An 18,359-nucleotide genomic window follows, 5' to 3' on the forward strand; every position below is an offset into this window, starting at 1 on the left:
ATACATGGCAGAAGGCTAGAGAAAAGGCCTGGATGGAGCCTTCTCTGAGCTGAAGAGGATGTATCTATCAGCATCAGGTATGACCTGAAAGATTAAGAAGGGCTTTGAACTTTGCACATAGAATGAAATGAGCTGGAAGCAGGGAAACCAGTCTGGAGGCTCCATTAGTCCAGGTAAGAGGTGATGAAGGCCTGATCTAGGCTGCTGGTTGTGAGAATGAGAGGGACAGGTCAGTGCCAAGAGATGTAGAAATGTGGGGACTTGACACCCAGTTGTATATAGGAAAAGATAATTTTTTGTCCTCTGGGAAGTACCACACAAATGTAAACAACTGTCGTTAATAAAATGTTTATTTTAAAAAAGGTTCAGTGATGGGAGGACATTTAATTCGACAGACACTTACGAAGCAAGGCACTGATCTTGGGGCAGGGAGCATTTAAATAGATGGACATTGGTTTCAAAGAGTTTATAATCTAATTGGGAAGTGGAAGAAGGGTGATGTAGGATGTGAGGGGTTTGCATCCCAGTCAGGAGGTCTTAGTGATCAGGGCTGTCTGCAGTTCCTTGGGGGAGAAGACGCCACGCTCTGTGATGATGCCACCAGTGATGAGCTCGTGAGGGGTCACGTCAAAGGCTGGGTTCCAAACTCCAATACCTAGATAAAGGGGAAACCTGGTGATCAAGTGTCCCTGTCTGGACTCTTGGCTTTAAGGAGAAGTTATGATCCATACCCCTATCTCCCTTGACCAGTAAAAACGGATACTGATACAGTGTTTTAAAAGTTTGCTGACACTTTCTCATCGGCTGTCCCTCCTTTCAAAACAGGGTGAAATCTCACCTCCTTCATGAAGAAGGAGCTGTATATAGCTAATTCCCACCTCCCATACGTTCCCCTGTCCCACTTCTGGAGGTCTATTATGATTATAATCAGGGTTGGAGAACCTGAGGCCTAGAGGACACAAGTGGCCCTCTAGGTCCTCAAGCATGGTCCTTCAACTGAATCCAAACTTCACAGATCTCCTGTGTTCTGTGAAGTTTGGATTCAGTCAAACGACTGTACTTGAGGACCCAGAGGCAGGTTCCCCACCCTTGATTATAATTACAACTTCCATTTCTAAAGCATTTTAAAGTTTATCAAATACCTTCCCTAGAGAACTGTGATCTAGGTAATGTGTTGTTGTTCAGTCATGTCTGATTCTTCATGACCCCATTTGGGGTTTTCTTGGCAAAGATACTGGAGTGGTTTGCCATTTCCTTCTCCAATTCATTTTACAGATGAGGAAACTGAGGCAAACAGGGTTATGTGATTTGCCCAGAGTCACACAGAAAGGATTATTAACTGATTATACCTACCTAACTCTGAAGCACACAGTAGGTACTTAATAAATGTTTATTGATAGTACAACATTGGCATGGAGTTAAGAAAACACAGGAATAAGGTCCTAGCTGGTCCTGTAACTGACCCACCTGGGGCAGCAATCCTGGTCCCACAGAGGCTGGTCAGCTCCTGGCCCGGCCGCTCCTCAATGACAATCTCCTGACCTGTCTTCAGGCTGAGATCACAAGAGGAAATAGGGGCAGCCACGTAGAAAGGGATCCCATGGTGCTTGGCAACAATCGCCAGCTGGTACGTCCCCACTTTGTTGGCAGTGTCACCATTGGCGACTACCCGGTCCGCTCCCACGATGATAGCTGCAGGGAGAAACGGAAGGACCTGTTAGCTCTTTGATCCCAGGCAAGTCACGTCACCTCTGAGGTCTAGGTTCTTTGTCTACTAGATAAATGGGGACAATGATGATTACATTGCCTTCCTTATGGGGTTGTTTTGAGGCAAGCAGTATGTAAACTTTGAAGAACCATAGGAATTGGTGGTATTATTATTATTACAAAAAGTAAGAGATGGAGGACTGATGAGAAGGTCTCTCAAGTTTTGGGTAGCTCTGCTGGGGAGGATTTACAGAAGTGATAACAAGATTGGACAGAGAAGACATAGATTTTGAGGTTCTGAGCCACCCAAGTTGGGGGAGGATATTCTAGATCTAACTGAAGTACTGACGGCCAGGTGACAAGGAAAGATCAGAAATTCTAGGAGCATGGGGAAGGGGAACCATGGCATCCATGGTGGGGGTAACAGAGATGGAGACCTGGTCACTAGTATAAAGACCACAGGAAACCGGGGTTCAAATCTGGGCTCTGCCAATTTAAATGCCTATTAAAACTTGGGGAAATCCTCCTTTTCTGAGTCTCAATTTACTTATCTGTAAAATGAGAGAGTTGTACTTTATTTTTCCAGATTCTTTCAGCTCTTATGACCCAGTACTTCCAAAGAGAGATCAGAAGGCACAGGATTCTACAGTTTTCTGCCCCCATGCAACTAGAGAGAATGAATGTTCCTTCTGATCACAGCCCACCCCTGGACACCCAGCAGACCACTGACCTCCCACCTTCTTGTGGTCTATGGCAGCAGCTACCATGCTGTCAGTGATGAGGGTGGCAGGGATCTTCTCATATACCAGCTCGTAGGCCGTCAGCCGTGCACCCTGGTTGTAGGGCCGGGTCTCCGTACAGAACACGTGCTTCAGGCGGCCCAGGGCATGCAGAGATCTGATCACACCTGTGGAGAGCCCATATTCCCCCCACCCCAAGGCAGAAAAGATATAAGAAGTCCTGTGTAGGGGAGGCAAGAGTAGAGGCCTCATGGTGTGACAGAAAGCAGCAGAGCAATCAGGAAAGGCTTCATGGAAGAGGTGGTAGCCTGAGCAAGATTAAGGTTCTGAAAGGCAGAACAAGGAGGGAAGAAGTATATTCAGGTGTGGGGTACAACCCGTGCAAATGCATGTAGGTGGGAGGTGACAAATCCCCATTTTAAAGAGACTTAGAGGACCTCTAAGGTTCCTTCTAGCTCTTCAGTTCTATAATCCCATAACCTGTCCTTTTTCCCCTACTCACCTAGGGCTGTTCCATAGCCTGCAGTGGCTAATGAGCCAGTGTTGCAGTGGGTCAGCACAGTCACCTGGCCACCCCCTGGTGCCACGCGTTCCAGAAGGTGCCGGGCTCCATGATCCCCAATGCTCTGGTTATCTTTGATGTCTTTTTCCAGCATATGTTCAGCCCAGCAGATCAACCTGGGGAGGGTACAGAAGTAGGCAGGGGAGGGCTGAAGATCTTTCACCCTGCATACCTAAGTGATCTGCCCAGGGGGTGGTCTGCTCCCAGCTGCTTCAACCTCAGGCACTTAAACAGGTGCCTGAGCTCAGATTTTGTTGCTGAAAGAATTTATTAGCCATATAACCTTGGCCAAGTCACAGTTAGTAGGCATGCTTCAGTTTTCCATTCACAAAATAAGGTGCTAATCACTGGGTTGTTCTGAGGCAAGAAACTCCCTCAATCTATGCAGAGAAGCATCTCCTCTGGAATTTGTAGTCTCACAGAGCTGCCTTGGGCATTGAGATGTGACTTGTCCAGGGTCATATGGTCAGGATCTGCCAAGAGGCAGGTGGGACTTAAACCTCAGCTCTTCCTGGCTCTTTCTCCACCACGCCATCTTGTCAGAACATGTATCAAATGTCAGCTGTTATTGTTAAGTCCTTTTTCAGTCATGTCCGACTCTTCTGTGACCCCATTTGGGGTTATCTTTGGCAAAGATACTGGAGTGGTTTGCGGTTTCCTTCTCCAGCTCATTTTTCAGATGAGGAAACTAAGCCAAACAGAGCTAAGTGACTTGCCCAGGGTCATACAGATTTGAACTCAGGAAGATATCCACTGTGCTGCTTAGCTGCTCAGGATGAGCTGAATTCAAATTCGGTCTCACATACTTACTAGCTGTATGACCTTTGGTGAGTCACTTAACCTCATTTGTAAAAAGTGGAAAATAACAGCACTTGCCTCCCAATGTTGTTGTGAGATAAAATGAAATAATATTTGTAAAGCAGTTAGTACAGGTGCTATCCAAGTGTTTGCTAGTGTTATTCTTATATGTTAATAGAATTATCAGGAAATTCCCTTATCCCTTTATCTTATATTGACTAGTTAGTACACCTGTAGGGTGGCTCAATATTTCTTCTATTGCATGAAGTGGAAACAGCACAGAATTCAGAGTAAAAGGGGCCTGGGTTTGAATCTGTCACTATTTGTATGACCTTGGGAAAGTTGCTCCCTCTCAAGCTTCAGATTCCATATCTAAAAAATGAGGTGGTCAGCCTGGGTGACCTCTGCATCCCTTTCAGTCCCAAATCCTATGATCTCCCCAGCTGACTGACTCTTTTACTTTGCCCTCCAAGTTAATGAAATGAGAAGTTTCCCAAAGGAGCTACAAACTGACAGCTTAGTGTCTGCATGGTCTCTACTCTGGGGCCCCAGAACCCTAAGAGCCCGGGAAGGGAGGACAGACCTCTTCTTACCTCTCTCGGACTGAACCTTCTGTGGCCCCTTCTCCTTCAGCCTCCTGGGTGGTTACCTCAGACATCTCCCGGGCAGCCTGAGCCATGTTGACAGCTGTTGGCCTGGCAGTCACCAGGTAGTTTAGTGAGTCCTGCACAAAGGTCACCAGAGCCTCAAGCCCAGGACCCCCTGCACCAGCGTGCAGCTCCACAGCCAAACTCAGGCAGCCCACTATGGCGATGGCTGGAGCACCCCGTACCTGTAGCCAGCAAGAGAGTATGAATCAAGGGACTTGGGTCCTTTCTTATTTCCCCAGAGGATAGAGGGTGAAACCTGGCATACTAGGGCTCAGCGTAGGGTACATATTGCCCTCAGGTCTGGCCCACTCTGTGCTAGAATCCAAACTGTACCTCAGTTTTCCTATTCTAGGTCAGCACTTATCCTTAGTACTTAGCAGTGCCTGGCACACACAGTAGGGGCTTAATAAATGTTTATTGAAAGAATTTTTGCAACTAGTGTCTGTGATAAAGTCCTCATTTCTAAAATATATAGAGAACTGAGTCAAAAGTACAAGAATATAAGTCATTACCCATTTGATAAATGGTCAAAGGATATAAACAGGCAGTTTTCAGAGGAAGAAATCAAAGCTATCTATAGTCCTATGAAAAAATGCTCTAAATCACTATTGATTAGAGAGATGCAAATCAAAACAACTCTGAGATACTATATCACACCTATCAGATTGGCTACCATGACAAAACAGGATGATGATAAATGTTGGAGAAGATGTGGGAGAGTTGGAACACTAATTCATTGTTGGTGGAGCTGTGAGCTGATCCAACCATTCTGGAGAGCAATTTGGAACTCTGCCCAAAGGGCTACAAAAATGTGCATTTTGACCCAGCAATATCTCTTCTAGGACTGTATCCCCAAGAGATCATAAAAATGGTAAAGGGTCCCACATGTACAAAAATATTTATAGCAGCACCCTTTATGGTGGCCAAAAACTGGAAATCAAGGGGATGCCCATTAATTGGGGAATGGTTGAATTGTGGTATATGAATGTAATGGAATACTATTGTGCTATAAGAAATGATGAACAAGAAGACTTCAGAAAAGCCTGGAAAAACTTATATGAACTGATGCTGAGTGAAAGGAGCAGAACCAGAAGAACTGTGTACACAGCAACAACCACAGTGTGCCAGGATTTTTTCTGGTAGACTTGGAACTTCATTGCAATGCAAGGACTTAAAAAATTCCCAATGGTCTCTTAAGGCAAAATGCCTTCCACACCCAGGGAAAGAACTATAGAATTCGATCACAGAATGTAGCAGATCATTTTCTTTTGTATTACATTTTGGTTTGTTTTATGATTTCTCCCATTCATTTTAATTCTTCTATGCAACATGACTACGGTGAAAATGTATTTAATAAGAATGTATGTGTGGAACCTATATAAAATTGTATGCCTTCGGGAGGGGGAGGGGGAGAAGGGGGAAAAAATCTAAGTTATACGAAAGTGATTGTAGAATACTGAAAACAAATAAAATTTAAAAAATGTTTATTGACTGGTTGGTTGATTGAGTGTATGGACCCTGAAGAGAATGGCTTGTACACCATTCACAGACTGTCAGAACTTGTTTAGATCAAATGTCTTATTTTCTAGACAAGGAAACTTTGAATTGGGTAAAGGAAGAGCCTTTCCCAAGATCAAACAATTATTAAGTGGCAGAGGAGAATGTGAACCCTGATACTCTGTAACCAAGTCCAAAGTTCTTTCCACTCAGTCAAGTTGCTGGACCTCGGGCTAAGGGACAGGTGCTCTAACCTCTGCTTTATTCCGGTTGTGCTGGGTACCCAAACTATGCTTCTGTTTCCCATTCTGATCTACTGTGGCTGTACAGTTCTGATAGATTAAATAGAGTTAGAGATGGAACAGACCTTAGAGAATATCTGAGCTGGAGGGCCCCAGAACAGTCCGAGCTGGGAGTGGCTGCTGGGCATGGAAGGGCCGAGCCTGGGGGTCTTTTATGGATCCTCAGGGTACACTTCTCCTCCCCCCTCCACCCCAGTCCAGGGCTCACTCCACCACTCTAGACTTCCAGCTGACTGCACGCTCCGAGTCTCCTGCCCCTCCACCGCCGTCCTGGCCCCGCGGCCCCTGTCCTCCGCCCACCTTCATGGCCCTGATGGCCTCCCAGGCCTGGCGCACGGAGGTCACGGCCTCATAATGGCTCTGTTGGGGCAGCAGCAGCTGGTTCAGAATGTGCAGGGAACCCCGGTGATACCGGATCGCCTCCAGGCTCATGGCAGCTCAGGGAAGGAGACGGGTAACCAGACCCAGGCGCCAGTCAGCCCAGCGGGAGCCAGAGAACTGGAGAGTGGCTCCACACGTGGGTACCGGCTTCCTCCCGGCCCTAAAGCGAGTCTACACTAGGGGCGGGGCCTTACAGGAGAAAGGCGGGGCAGACCCTGAGCCCCAGATAGCTCAAAGTGAGAAGGGGCTAGTACGGTAGATCCAGGGGACGTAAAGGCTACCTGATTGATGAACTAATAACTTGTATGGGATTCCTTCCCCGCCCCCTTCTCACCCTAGGTTACCTGGCGTGGACTTGGGGTCCGACGTCTACTTACCTAAGTACTCGCGGTCTTCCTTCTCTAAGAATGTGGTAGGCTGTTGCGCTCTGGTAGTAGTGTTTCTAGCCCTTTGCACAGTCCCGTAGGGACTTAATACTTGATTAATTCATGGGAGAGTCGGAATAGCCTCCTTCTCAGGGAGGTGATTGATTGACCAGTCAGAGCCCGGGGATGGTTAGGATACTGGTTCTAAGCCTGACTGTCCTCACTAACTGGCTACGTGACCTTCAGCCGGCCAGCTGCAATTATTAGGATTTGAAGTCAGTGGGCCTGGGTTTGTATGGGATACTTACTACCTAAGAAGGTAATTACTCCGTCTTTTATTACTCAGGCGTAAATTAATAGCGTCCCCTATAATCCATTCCAGCTCTAAATCTGTGCTCTTATAACTAGATAAACTTTGAGCTCTTTTCTGACTCTAAACCAATGATTCTAACATCCACTAACTGGCTAGCTAACATGGCGAAAAGCACTGGATTTGGTGTTAGAAAGCCTGAATCTGAATTCTGTTTCTCTATGGACTTTCTCCATCTTGGACCACAATTTCCTCAAACTCAAAATCCCTACAAGAACATAAGTGAAGAGAACACTGACATGAAACCTAACAGTGAAGTAACACCTTCATCCTTTGGAAAGCGGAGTGACCATGGCTATGAAATGTCCTACACACTTGAACTTTGGTCACTGTAGGGTTTCATTTTGTCTCAATTTTTGTTACAGGGATGATCATACTAGGAAATGACAAAACAAAAGACAACATAAACACATTTCTCAAAAGAAAAAAATGAGATGTACACCTAGATAATCTTTAAGAGCTCTTGCAATTCTAATAAATCTAGGACTCTGCTAATTTCACAGCTCACAGGTCCTGATCCCAGTACATCCTTCTCCATCAAGATACCAGGGGTTAGGGAATAGCTTCCCCTACAATCCCTCTTACATTTCCTTTCAAGCCTCTAACCCTAGGAGTACAGGGCCTAATAAAGGAGGGTCTGAGGAGCCCCTCAGGCAATTTCAATGACCCGCCTCCTTTAAAAGGCTTAAATTCAGGAATTCAATCAATCTTCAAATCCCTCAGGGTGCTACAACGTGAGCCAATAGCTCACCTTTCTGCCTCCTCAGCAGTAGGGCTGGGGACCATCAGGATTCAGGTAGAGCACACATGCTAGCTTTTGTTTCCCAACCAGTTCCAGCCCTCCCCCCAACGCAATGGGGAGAGGTAAGGAAAGGAGGTAATAATTCCTAGTGGCCACTTCCGGGACAGCTCTGCTCCGAATTCACCATGTTTGACCAGTTTTCAAGGAAACCAACCATGAATGCATTTTTGTTCCATCTGTGTTTGGAGAGCTAAGAGGTCAAGGATGAGTTGGCCTATGTAGGCAGTATAGTGTAATAAACAGAACACTGGACCTGGAGTAGGAAGTCCTGGGTTACTTAATCTCAGTCTCTGTTTCCCAATCTGTCTAATGAGCACAGTATTTAAACCACCTATTTTACAATTGTTGTCAGAGAAGTGCTAAGTCTTAAAATGCTACGTTTGTGAAATATTATCTTTCATGTATATGTATACATAAATTATATAAATCATTGATCTGTGTGACTGAGCAAGGCACTTAACCCTGTTTGTCTCAGTTTCCTTAGCTATAAAATGAGCTGGAGAAGAGTAAACCACTCCAGTATCTTTGCCAAGAAAATCCCAAATGGGTTCATGAAGAGTCAGAAATGACTTAACGAAATAATATGTACATATATACACACATCATTGCATACAGTATATACATACATATGTGTATGTGTTTGTTGTCTATGTATTCTTGGTCAATTCCCTTGCCTTCTCTAAGGTCCCTTCTAGGTCTAAATTTCATGACTCTTAAGTATCACTGAAGGGAGACATGGGTGGGGTCCCTAGTTTCCATATTTTAACACTGTCCACTCCACTCCAATTACACAGAAGGGACTGTGTCTATATCTAATAATCTGATGCACCAACTGGATTTAATAGGTGGAGGTTTAATAACTCATGTCAGAGATTTAAGCCAGACACTAAATATTCCCTCCTCAGTAAAATAAATAAAAACCCAATTATTTACAGAGAAATCAAGTCTTGGAAGGGGGCAGGGGGAGAATTTCTTGGTTCTTAGAAGGCGTGGTGAGAAGAAGCCTGTATACGGTTTCTTGGGTGCGTGGAAGGCTCCCTGGGAGTGAGCACACACTTTAGCTGGCAGAGGTAATCCTGAATTTCTTGGAGAGGGAGGCAAAGGTGTGAGATCGGCCTAAGATGGAGGGAATGAAATTAGTCACTCTCAGAGTCTGAATAGTCTGCAACTAGCGAAGAATTGAGGACAGAGGTGCTGCTAGGGCCTGACTGTGTCTCCACAGCTGAGGAATAATGTCTATGTGAGGAAGATCCTCCTGGGGCATTTTCTTCCTCCTCCTTTGTCCCACTTAGCTCTGGAGTTTCACCTGACTCCTGAGGGCTCTCCAGACTGTCCCTAGACTTCCGACGGACAATTCCAAGATTGCTGCTTGAGATGGAGGACCCACTAGGCATGGGTTTTCGGTTAATTGCCAGCTTCTTGAGGACACTGTTCACCTTGCTATTGCTGGCCCCAGGTACTGGGGTAGAAGGGAACCAGGAGCGGCCGAAGATTTCTGTCCGTTTCAATTTCTGTTTGTCTTCATATGCTGACAAATGGAGATGAGGTAGAGTAAAAAGTAGGGCCAGAACCAGTATTTCTTTAACCTGCTTGCTCTAAGGCTCTCAATATTAAGGGCTCCCTCCCTCTCCCCTACTCTCACATCCTCTCTCCATCCTGTCTTCCCTGTACCCATCCCCTGCTCCCACTCCTGGTTCACAACAGGTGAAAGACTAGGACATACAGTCCAGGCTGTGGTACTTGAGCAGGGCAGCAAGTTTCCGGTCCTCTTCTGTTTCAGGAACCAGGGGGATACTGAGGTTTGCCTTGGTCTGCAGGGCCAGTGTTTTTTCCTCCTCTTCTTTTATGGCCTTTTTCTTTTCCTAAAGTAAAAGATTGGCAAAGGGAGGAGGAGAGAAGGAAAAATGAAGGGGAAAGCATGGGAAAAACATGAAAAGAATTGAGTGGGGAAATGGGAGACCTCCTTCTGATCACTGCCCTCTAAGAACTTAAGGCTCTCCTATGCAGGAACGAGAGCCCCAATCAGCTCCTTTGCTTCAAGGCTGATGTGACAATCCTGAGAAATGCCTTGTTTCCTCTACCCAGTCCTGCTCATGTGATGGAAACAGTCCTGGATTTGTGTGATGATAATCACTTAAAAAACAGTACTTACTACCTTTAAAAAGTCTCATTTTTAAAAAATCTGTAAAGTGAGGGGGTTGGACAAGATGGACAAGGCTCCTTTCAGTTCTAGACCCCATAAACTTATTCATTGCCTGTGTGACCTTTGGCAAATCATGTAACCCTCCTAGGCTTCAGTTTCTGCCTCTGACAAATAAGCTGGCTGTATCAGAAAATGTGTGAGGTCTATTCTGGCTGACTTCTATAATCCTGACACAGGAGGTGCAACAGCTCTGTGCAGAGAGACTGATGGCCCCTCCCTCTGAGCAGCTCAGACCTAAAGATGCCAACCAAAGTGACTGCCCAGCATCCACCGAAGTCTCCCCTGAGCCCCAGCCCTCCTCACCCTAAACTTCCTCCTTAGCATGCTGTTAAGGGCAAAGTCATCCTTCCAGGCGCTCTGGGCTTCCTGGATGTTGGACAGGGTGGGAATGGCCTTCTGCAACTTGTTCTGGTCTGCAGTGCCATGCTCCAGGCGGAACATAGCATCCGTCTCCAGCTTCTGCTTCTTCTCCTGCTCTGGAAGGAAAATGGGGCGAGGTACTGGAAGGTCCTGCTCTCGGGCAGGGGAAGGTCTGTGGGCTGGAGGGTAGGGCTTACCTGTGGTCAGGATCTGTTCATTGTCCGCCATGTCCCAGCGCTCCTCTTTCCTCTGGGCACCACTCACAATCACATAATCACAATTGGCAGGATCTGTCTGCATCTCAATGTAGTTGACACAGAGGTGACATTTCATTCTGAACCTGGAGAGAAATTTAGAGACAGAAATCATACGATCAATGAACCATCATCCTCTAAGGATTTACTAGTGAATCTCAAAGAGCCAAAGCTGGAAGGTGGACTCAACAGGAGCGACTGTCATAGGAAGAGACTACTAGGCTAGGACCTCTTTATGTGGAGAGGGAGGCATAAAGAGCAGGGCCAATATTCATGGACTGACAACTGGAAGCGACCTCCCATCCGGGTCAAACCCCTCATCTAAGAGATGAGGAAACCTGAGGCTCAGGGAGCACAAATGGTTTGCCAGAGGGCACAAACAAGTATCAAATCCAGAGTTCCACACCACTGTACTGTCCCCTGAATAATTCTTGTTTCTCTAGTTTTAGGGGTTATAAAGTTCTCTTCACCAATCTGGGAGGTAAATATCGCCAATGTTATGACTACTTCACAAATGAAGATAGTGAGACTCTGCAGGTCACATGTCTATCAAATATCAGAGCTCGGTCATGTAACAAGGGTCAGAGCAGACAAGATGGGAAGCGGAAAGCAGAAAGCAAGGGAAAACAAGAAAGTGAACTGGTGAGACCAAAGGCAGATGCCAGAATGGCAAACTTGGCAGGGACCTCATGCTGCTCTGAAGAATCCTTCAGCTGGAGGAAGGCTGGATGCAGGCACTTACCAGGGTATTAACATTTCTGTGCTTATCACAAACTTATATGCATAAACACAAGACCCAGTTTGAACTTTGTGTCTTTTACCAGTGGGCTCTCCCTCCCCGAGAGCAAGGCCTGAGCAGATTCTGCACACCCCGACACCACACTGTCTTGGTCTGGGCACTTAGTGGGGTGTCAGTGCACACCAGAGTGGCTGAGGATGCCTGATTGGGGAAAACAGGCTTCACCCAGGGCTCCTCATTCCCGTCTCCCACTGAAAAATGTAGCTGGGCTGCTTTCATGGACTCCAGCCCACATCTCAAGGAAAAGTCTGTCATTCTCTTACCTCTCCATGGCCCCTTTACCCCACTTTCCCCCAAAGGCATCTAAGTTTTCTGCAGGCCCCTCCTCTCCTTCCCTAGACAGTACTCATGATCCCAATACAAAGCTGCACCCACCTGTAGATTGGGGTTGTGTAATAATTGCCAACCTTCTTCTTTTCAGCATTGTAACGAACGCCTGGAAAGGAAGGCAAGGAACAAAATGAATGACTTTGGAAACTTTCTGGGCATACTCTACCACCCTCCCAAATTGTTCCTATCAATGCTTTGCCAGGTCACTCATTTAGTTAACATTTATTAACCACCAAGTGAATACAAGGAAATGTGCTAGGCATTAGGGATACAAAGATGAAAATGGTATAGCTCTGGCCTCAAGGAGCTTACAATCTATAGAGGGAATAATATACACAACTATGAGACAAGGTAGAATATACAAAATACAAAGAAGAGGTTCAAAAAACTATTCTGAAAAATGAGAGGGAGAGGTCATGTTCAGTGAGGACTCAGAGGAAACTGGGCCCTGAAAGAAGTTGTACAGGCCATCCCCTATCCCAGGTAAATACAATCTGTGAATCTCCACCTATACAAGCATACAACAACAAAAAAAGCCCATACAACCCACAAAAAGGGAAAGGGAGGAGGACAAAATTGGGTGACAGAGATTGGGTAACAGGCAGCTGTCCACTTTGGCTCAAGGCAGTGTGAGTGATGGAGAGAAGGTAATTGTGAAATATGACACGGCCACAGGGCTGGAAGGGAAGTCAGAGGTCATCTAGCCCAACCTCCTCATTTTACAGATGAAACTGAGGGTGAAAAGGTATCCTGTAGGCAACAGAGAAACAATGAACATTTTTGAACTGGGAAGTGACACAGTTAGACTTTTGTATTTGGAGGATCGTAAATCTTCCAAATTACCAATGATGTGAAGGAGAATTACAGATGAGAGAAAGTAGAGGTTGGGATTCAGTTACAGGTCTAGAAAAAAGGTGATGGATGAGGGTCCCAAGTAGGATGGTGTCAGAGAGCATGCAAAGGAAAGGACAAATGTAAGAGATATTTCAGAAATGGAATCAACAGGTTGAACTGGTGTTGGAAAATGACTCACCCATGCCAATGTGATTCTTACAGCCATCACACCAGATGTTATAGGGCATCTCAAATCTACTCCAAAAAAATAAATAAGTAAGAACATTGTTTCAAAATGCCCACTTGGGATTAACAACCAAGAGGTAACCACACATTCAAAGCTTGCTTCTACCCTAATCTGCAAAGAATTAATGGCCAATTCTTGAGGAAAGCAGGGATCACATGTGTGCCCAGAAGCTTGGGGAAAGAATATAGTCCTGAGGTTGCCCCAAGGCAGTTTCACTTCTGGGGGCTATCACTACCCCCAAGCCACTATACAAAACCCTTCCCAGAAAGAATAAGAAGACAGTTACCAACAATCAGGTGCGCACTGATTTTTTTAAACTAAATCTCACAGACATATTCATTAATACATACTCAACAAACATTTATGGAGCACCTTCATATTAGGTAATGGGACACAAGTACAGTGTTGCATAATAAACATTAATACTGTCATAATAAGAACCCATAGCCCCCCGCCTATTATTTATACTAATCTAAGCAAACATCTTCATCAGCTGCTCCTCTGCTCACTCCTAACTGGTGCCAATTAAAATAACAAAGGGTTGTGGGATAAGCCCTTCCGAAGCAATGGGTGGCAAGCTTTTAAGATGATAATTGGACTCTCATATAACAAAAGTGACAAAAAAAGTACCACATCTACCGGGAAAGAAAAAACAAGGACTCCTAAGGAAACTCTACGCAGGCGAGGGTGCCAGAGAGGCTGAGGAGCGCCTCGCTGATGGGGAAGGAATGCCTCTCATTTGCTCTCCTAATACCCCAGGCTTATTATTTGAGACCTCTTCTGTGTTAGTCCCGGGGTCTAGTTTCCAGACAAACTATGGAGTCCAGGGAGGTAACATCAATGTCCAGGTCGTTCCCAAACATGATTCTCTTCCTGATGACACCAGTGGAAATTCCCATCATCTAGATTCGTAATCTCACTTATTTTGTCAATGATGGGCCTCAGATTCAAGGGCTCTAATGAAAGGATCTGTTGACCAGCCTTTACCTGATGACAAGAATGCCCTGTGAAAGTTTCCGTGCCCTCTCCCGAAGTGGGTGGCTGTGGTGGTATCGATTGAGAGAGCCATGCTGCGGGACAGAAGAGAATACAGATGCTTATCACTACCAAGTGCCAAGTCCAATGCTCTCCAATGAGCACAGCTTTTGTAGGAAACCCCCTCAAGGGTTTAGAAAAACATCATGTCAGTTCTAGTATAGAGATTACCAGTACTCTAGGAGGCTGAGGAACTTCAGTCCATCCAATGACAACTACACGCCAAGGTCAAATGTGGGGAAGAGCCCAGGAATTTGACTGCCTTTTACACATGAAGACCACTATCACCCCAAAATCCTTATGCTTGTATCATGGGATCAAAGATTCAGAACGACAGTCAGTCCAAACATTTCGTTTTATATAAGAGGAAACTGAAGCCCAGGGAGGTGAAGGGATATGCCCCAGGTCCCACAGACAGTAAACAATCAACAGCTGTCTGCTATGTATGAAACAGTGAAAAAATGAAAAGGTTTATGTTTGACATGACCTCATATTTTTAACTGATATATCACTTGCCTTCTCAAAGGGTGGAGGGTGGGTGGGAAAGGGAGAGAATTTGGAACTCAAAATGAAAAAAAAAATGTTAAAAATAAATGAAAATTTAAAAAAGAGAAAATGGTTCATGAACTAAACTTTGAAGGAAGAAAAGGATTCTAAGAGGTAGCAATTAGGAGGAAATGACAGCTACGACAAAGGTCCAGAGACAGAAGACAGTGCTGTACACTGGGAACAGCAAGAATGCCAGACTGGTTGGACCACTGTGTACATGAAGAGAATTCATGTGTAAGAGGGAGGACAGGCTGCAGCCAGGCTATAAAAGGCTTTAAAGGCCATACAGAGGAGTTTATACTTGATCTTAGAAGCAATTAAGGAGCCATGGGAATTTATTGAGCAAAGGAGTGACATCATCACACCCGAGTTTTAGGAAAATCTGTATTAGTAACTGGCAGAGCTGAGAATCAAACTCAGGCCTTGCTATTGCCTGATGCTGCCTCTTGATCCCTCAAATAACACCCATGTGAATATTAGGCCTCTGTCGGATCACAGGCCTTGTTACCATATAGATTTCTTTTTGGCCACAGTTTGAGGGAGAGGTAAAAGGATCCCTTACCTTTGCTGGATCAAAGTCTGGAGGGTAGTACTTGTTTACACCTTTTCTTTCACCCTGAAAGTTCAAAATAAGGTGTTATTGTATGTTAAACAAAACAGCTATCCCAATGCTGATTGTATGAACCAGATGAAATTCCCAAGAGGAACAAGCAAATAGCATGACATATAGTGGAAATATTTAGCCTTTTCACTGATAATTCACCGTGATCAGGACAAAATCTCCTGGCAATTAAAGTTCTATATGGCATAGATCTGTAAGCAGGTAATAAAAGGGTGAGACAATGGGGGAGGGTGGGGAAGGGTACTGCTATCTTTGGGGTGACAATTTGTGCACTCTGGGAGTTTCTTAAAAGAGGCTGAATTTGTTTCTGCAGAATTCACTCAACTCACCATCTTGGAAAATGTCGAATTCTAATCAAACTGAGTATGTCCAACCTGTATAAGACAATCAAATAATATGACTGTACATGGATCACAAACACACATAAAACACCTACACTTTTTCTATAGTTTGCAAGGAAGTTTGGGTGGTTCCACTGGGTTTCCTATTCAGATTCGGGTGGCAAGGAATTATTTTCAGCTGCCCCAAAGGGCATGGACCCATTAGATACTCTCCCCAAAGTCTATAAATGACAGACTGAAGATATGAGGTGTTATCATACTGGAAAGACAAAATACAGTCCATAATATCAGTAAAGAGGGATTGGTTCACCAATCTCTGAATGCTAGATTGAGGAAGCATTCTATGTTACAAGAAGTTCTAGGGTGAACAAAAGGAAGTACTTTACACAGATTACACAAGACAATGTTGTACCACACAAAGAAGCAACTTGGAATTCTTGTCCCTGTGATGAAGTACCTATTATTACATTGTGCATGTCTCTGAAACCTCTCTGTGATTTGGCTTTCTCCTCTTAAATAATGGCTCACATTCTATGAGGCTTCTATGTTTGCAAAGTGCTTCCCCTCACAATGATTTGAGGCAGCTAATGGGAGTATTACTATCACCCTTTAGTTTACAGACAAAGAAACTGAGTCATAACTTACCCACTGCCACAAAGCTAGTGTTAAAGCTGGGATTTCAACCCACGTTTCCTGGATCTTATGCCCAGTACTTTTTCAATGATACCATGTGGTGCCTTGGGGCTAGACTAGATGATCTTTGAGGTCTCTTCCAGCTCTGATATTCAGTAACTCCATGTTTTACACATCTACTTCAGGAAGTAGTCCAGGTGGGTGGCTGAGGATGAATTTAGACAAATTAATGGATGATGGATCCTCTAATACCGTTTTAAGTGGAAGTTATGGCTATTCAAAGGTATGATCCTAGTCTAGAGGAAAGGTTCTGCCATAAAATGTCCCTTTCAACTCCCACCAGCTGGAATCAAGAGGTCACTTAATCATGGTTTTAAGACTACCCAAGAAGCCTGTGTATAGCCCCCCAGGTCAACGGGGTGACTTTCATTCACACCTTCTACAAATTAGAATTCAGTGTCTTCACAGCACTAGAATCCTAAGATTCAGAGTTGTGAAGGTTCTTGGGAGATTATTTAGTCCATTCCCTTCAATTTACACGTGAAGGAAAAAAAGAAGGAAAATGACTTCTCCAGGATGTATGTAGTGAGTTGCAGAGAAGGGATCTGAACTCAAGTCTTCCGATTTCAAAGTGAGCTCTTACTATTACATCATGCTGAATTACAGGATTTCTGCCACTTTCAGATGTTAACCAGCAGAACCTCCGGGCAACAGCATGGTACAAAGAGCCTTGGATGTGGAATCAGAAACCCTGGGTTCAATTCTGCCTCCGCTGACTGTGGTCTGTGTAAGCCTGGAGTAGTGCCTGCTTCTCTCGGGGTCTGTTTCCGCACGGGTGGAATGTGAGGGTTGGGCTACAGGATCTCCAAGGCCCCTTCCGGGCTGAGGTGCTACATGGTTCTTGGAGCAGACCTGGCTAGAAGGGGCTGCAGGTCGCGGGGCTGGGGATGCACATTCGCAGCTGCACCGCCTTCCCCCGTCCCAAGCTTTCGGGGGCAAGAACCGCCCTCTCTCCTCGGCTCTCCCCTCCCCCCCACCCCGCTCCTTCCCTTCCGCCACCAGGGGCCGGGGCGGTTTCTTGCCCCGGTGACGCCGCGGCGGCGGGAGTAGGCCCCAGGTCGGAGGAGAGCGATCCCCGGAATCCCTGGCACTGCTCGGGCGTACGAAGCTCGAAGGCCCCGCGAAACCCGCGCCCTGCCGCCACCTCCGTTCGCCTCCCCGCCAGCGCTTACCTGCCCTCTTCCCTACGTCATCAGACAGCGCCGCCCCGAAGGCGGGTGTCCAGGCCCGCCCAACCCACGTGACGAGGGAGCAACGAGACCCGGAACGCTCCGAGTAGGCCGTCCCCGAGGCTAGGGGCGGGGCTGCGAGGCAAGATCTGACCCACGTGACGGGGACCGGCATCGAGGCCGATTCTAGCCCATGTGACCCGGACTGCTTCGCGTACGCTGGGCTCGGAGGTTGGGGGCGGGGCTGCGAGGCAAGATCTGACCCACGTGACGGGACCGCTCGGCCGAGGCTTTGAGGCAGGTTTTGTTCCACGTGACCGGGACATGCGCAACGTCTACCTCGGGAGCCCGGGGCTGTGAGACCGGGGGTGGGGAGAGGCTGCGCATGGTCCGGCTGTGGTTGTGGGGTCTGTCCTTCCGTCAGCTCCTTCTCCCGCCTCCGCTGCGTAACAGTCCGGCTTCTTGCCCCACCAAATTCCTGCGTTTCCAGGCACCGGAGAAAGGAACTTGAAGCACCGAGGGGGGAGCGGGGGAGGGCGTGGAGTTCAGTGCCAGGGCTTTGTCTTCGGGGCCCTCCTGTGCTGGGAGAACCTGGCCGGGGAACTGCTTCCTCTGCCCTCCTTCGTCTGTCTTCTTCCCCTCTCCTCCTTTTTCTTTAACTCTCTTTGTCCTGTGACTCTCAGTTCCCTCAGGTTTCCTTCCTTTTCTGCCCTCCCCCTCCATCCTCTCTATTCTCCCTTTTCCTCTCT

General features: G+C 46.3%; 2 protein-coding genes across 5 annotated transcripts; both read right to left on the bottom strand.

The window, feature by feature from the left end:
- Nucleotides 1–332: 332 nt before the first annotated feature.
- Nucleotides 333–6,815, bottom strand: MRI1 (methylthioribose-1-phosphate isomerase 1). Of its 2 annotated transcripts, none has more exons than XM_072602161.1 (6): nucleotides 6,557–6,815; nucleotides 4,401–4,639; nucleotides 2,950–3,125; nucleotides 2,438–2,614; nucleotides 1,468–1,692; nucleotides 333–655 (listed from the first exon to the last, which is right to left on the bottom strand). In XM_072602161.1, the coding sequence occupies exons 1-6, from the start codon at nucleotides 6,686–6,688 to the stop codon at nucleotides 528–530; spliced, it is 1,077 nt and encodes a 358-aa protein (XP_072458262.1). In that variant the 5' UTR covers nucleotides 6,689–6,815; the 3' UTR covers nucleotides 333–527. The 2 variants fall into 2 exon arrangements, with proteins under 2 accessions (XP_072458262.1, XP_072458263.1); XM_072602162.1 differs by lacking the exon at nucleotides 6,557–6,815 and adding an exon at nucleotides 6,322–6,473.
- Nucleotides 6,816–9,007: 2,192 nt separating this feature from the next.
- Nucleotides 9,008–17,875, bottom strand: YJU2B (YJU2 splicing factor homolog B). Of its 3 annotated transcripts, none has more exons than XM_072602158.1 (11): nucleotides 17,614–17,875; nucleotides 16,394–16,586; nucleotides 15,737–15,781; nucleotides 15,348–15,401; nucleotides 14,189–14,271; nucleotides 13,154–13,209; nucleotides 12,166–12,226; nucleotides 10,935–11,077; nucleotides 10,681–10,853; nucleotides 9,898–10,036; nucleotides 9,008–9,702 (listed from the first exon to the last, which is right to left on the bottom strand). In XM_072602158.1, the coding sequence occupies exons 3-11, from the start codon at nucleotides 15,737–15,739 to the stop codon at nucleotides 9,311–9,313; spliced, it is 1,104 nt and encodes a 367-aa protein (XP_072458259.1). In that variant the 5' UTR covers nucleotides 15,740–15,781; nucleotides 16,394–16,586; nucleotides 17,614–17,875; the 3' UTR covers nucleotides 9,008–9,310. The 3 variants fall into 3 exon arrangements, with proteins under 3 accessions (XP_072458259.1, XP_072458260.1, XP_072458261.1); XM_072602159.1 differs by having other exon boundaries at nucleotides 17,464–17,619; XM_072602160.1 differs by lacking the exon at nucleotides 17,614–17,875 and adding an exon at nucleotides 17,294–17,607.
- Between the last annotated feature and the right edge of the window lie 484 nt (nucleotides 17,876–18,359).

The sequence above is a fragment of the Notamacropus eugenii genome, chromosome 4 (assembly GCF_028372415.1).
Source record: "Notamacropus eugenii isolate mMacEug1 chromosome 4, mMacEug1.pri_v2, whole genome shotgun sequence".
In the NCBI taxonomy this organism is placed as follows: Eukaryota; Metazoa; Chordata; class Mammalia; order Diprotodontia; family Macropodidae; genus Notamacropus; species Notamacropus eugenii.

Excerpts from the sequence above, each read along its gene's own strand:
- MRI1 (XM_072602161.1), bottom strand. The coding sequence starts at position 6,688 with ATGAGCCTGGAGGCGATCCGGTATCACCGGGGTTCCCTGCACATTCTG. Across the intron at positions 3,126-4,400 it reads GAAGGTTCAGTCCGAGAGAG|GTTGATCTGCTGGGCTGAAC; the intron begins GTAAGAAGAGGT and ends TACCCTCCCCAG. Across the intron at positions 2,615-2,949 it reads AGGCTATGGAACAGCCCTAG|GTGTGATCAGATCTCTGCAT; the intron begins GTGAGTAGGGGA and ends GGCTCTCCACAG.
- YJU2B (XM_072602158.1), bottom strand. Across the intron at positions 13,210-14,188 it reads CAGGGCATTCTTGTCATCAG|ATTTGAGATGCCCTATAACA; the intron begins GTAAAGGCTGGT and ends TTTTTGGAGTAG. Across the intron at positions 11,078-12,165 it reads TACACAACCCCAATCTACAG|GTTCAGAATGAAATGTCACC; the intron begins GTGGGTGCAGCT and ends ATTTCTCTCCAG.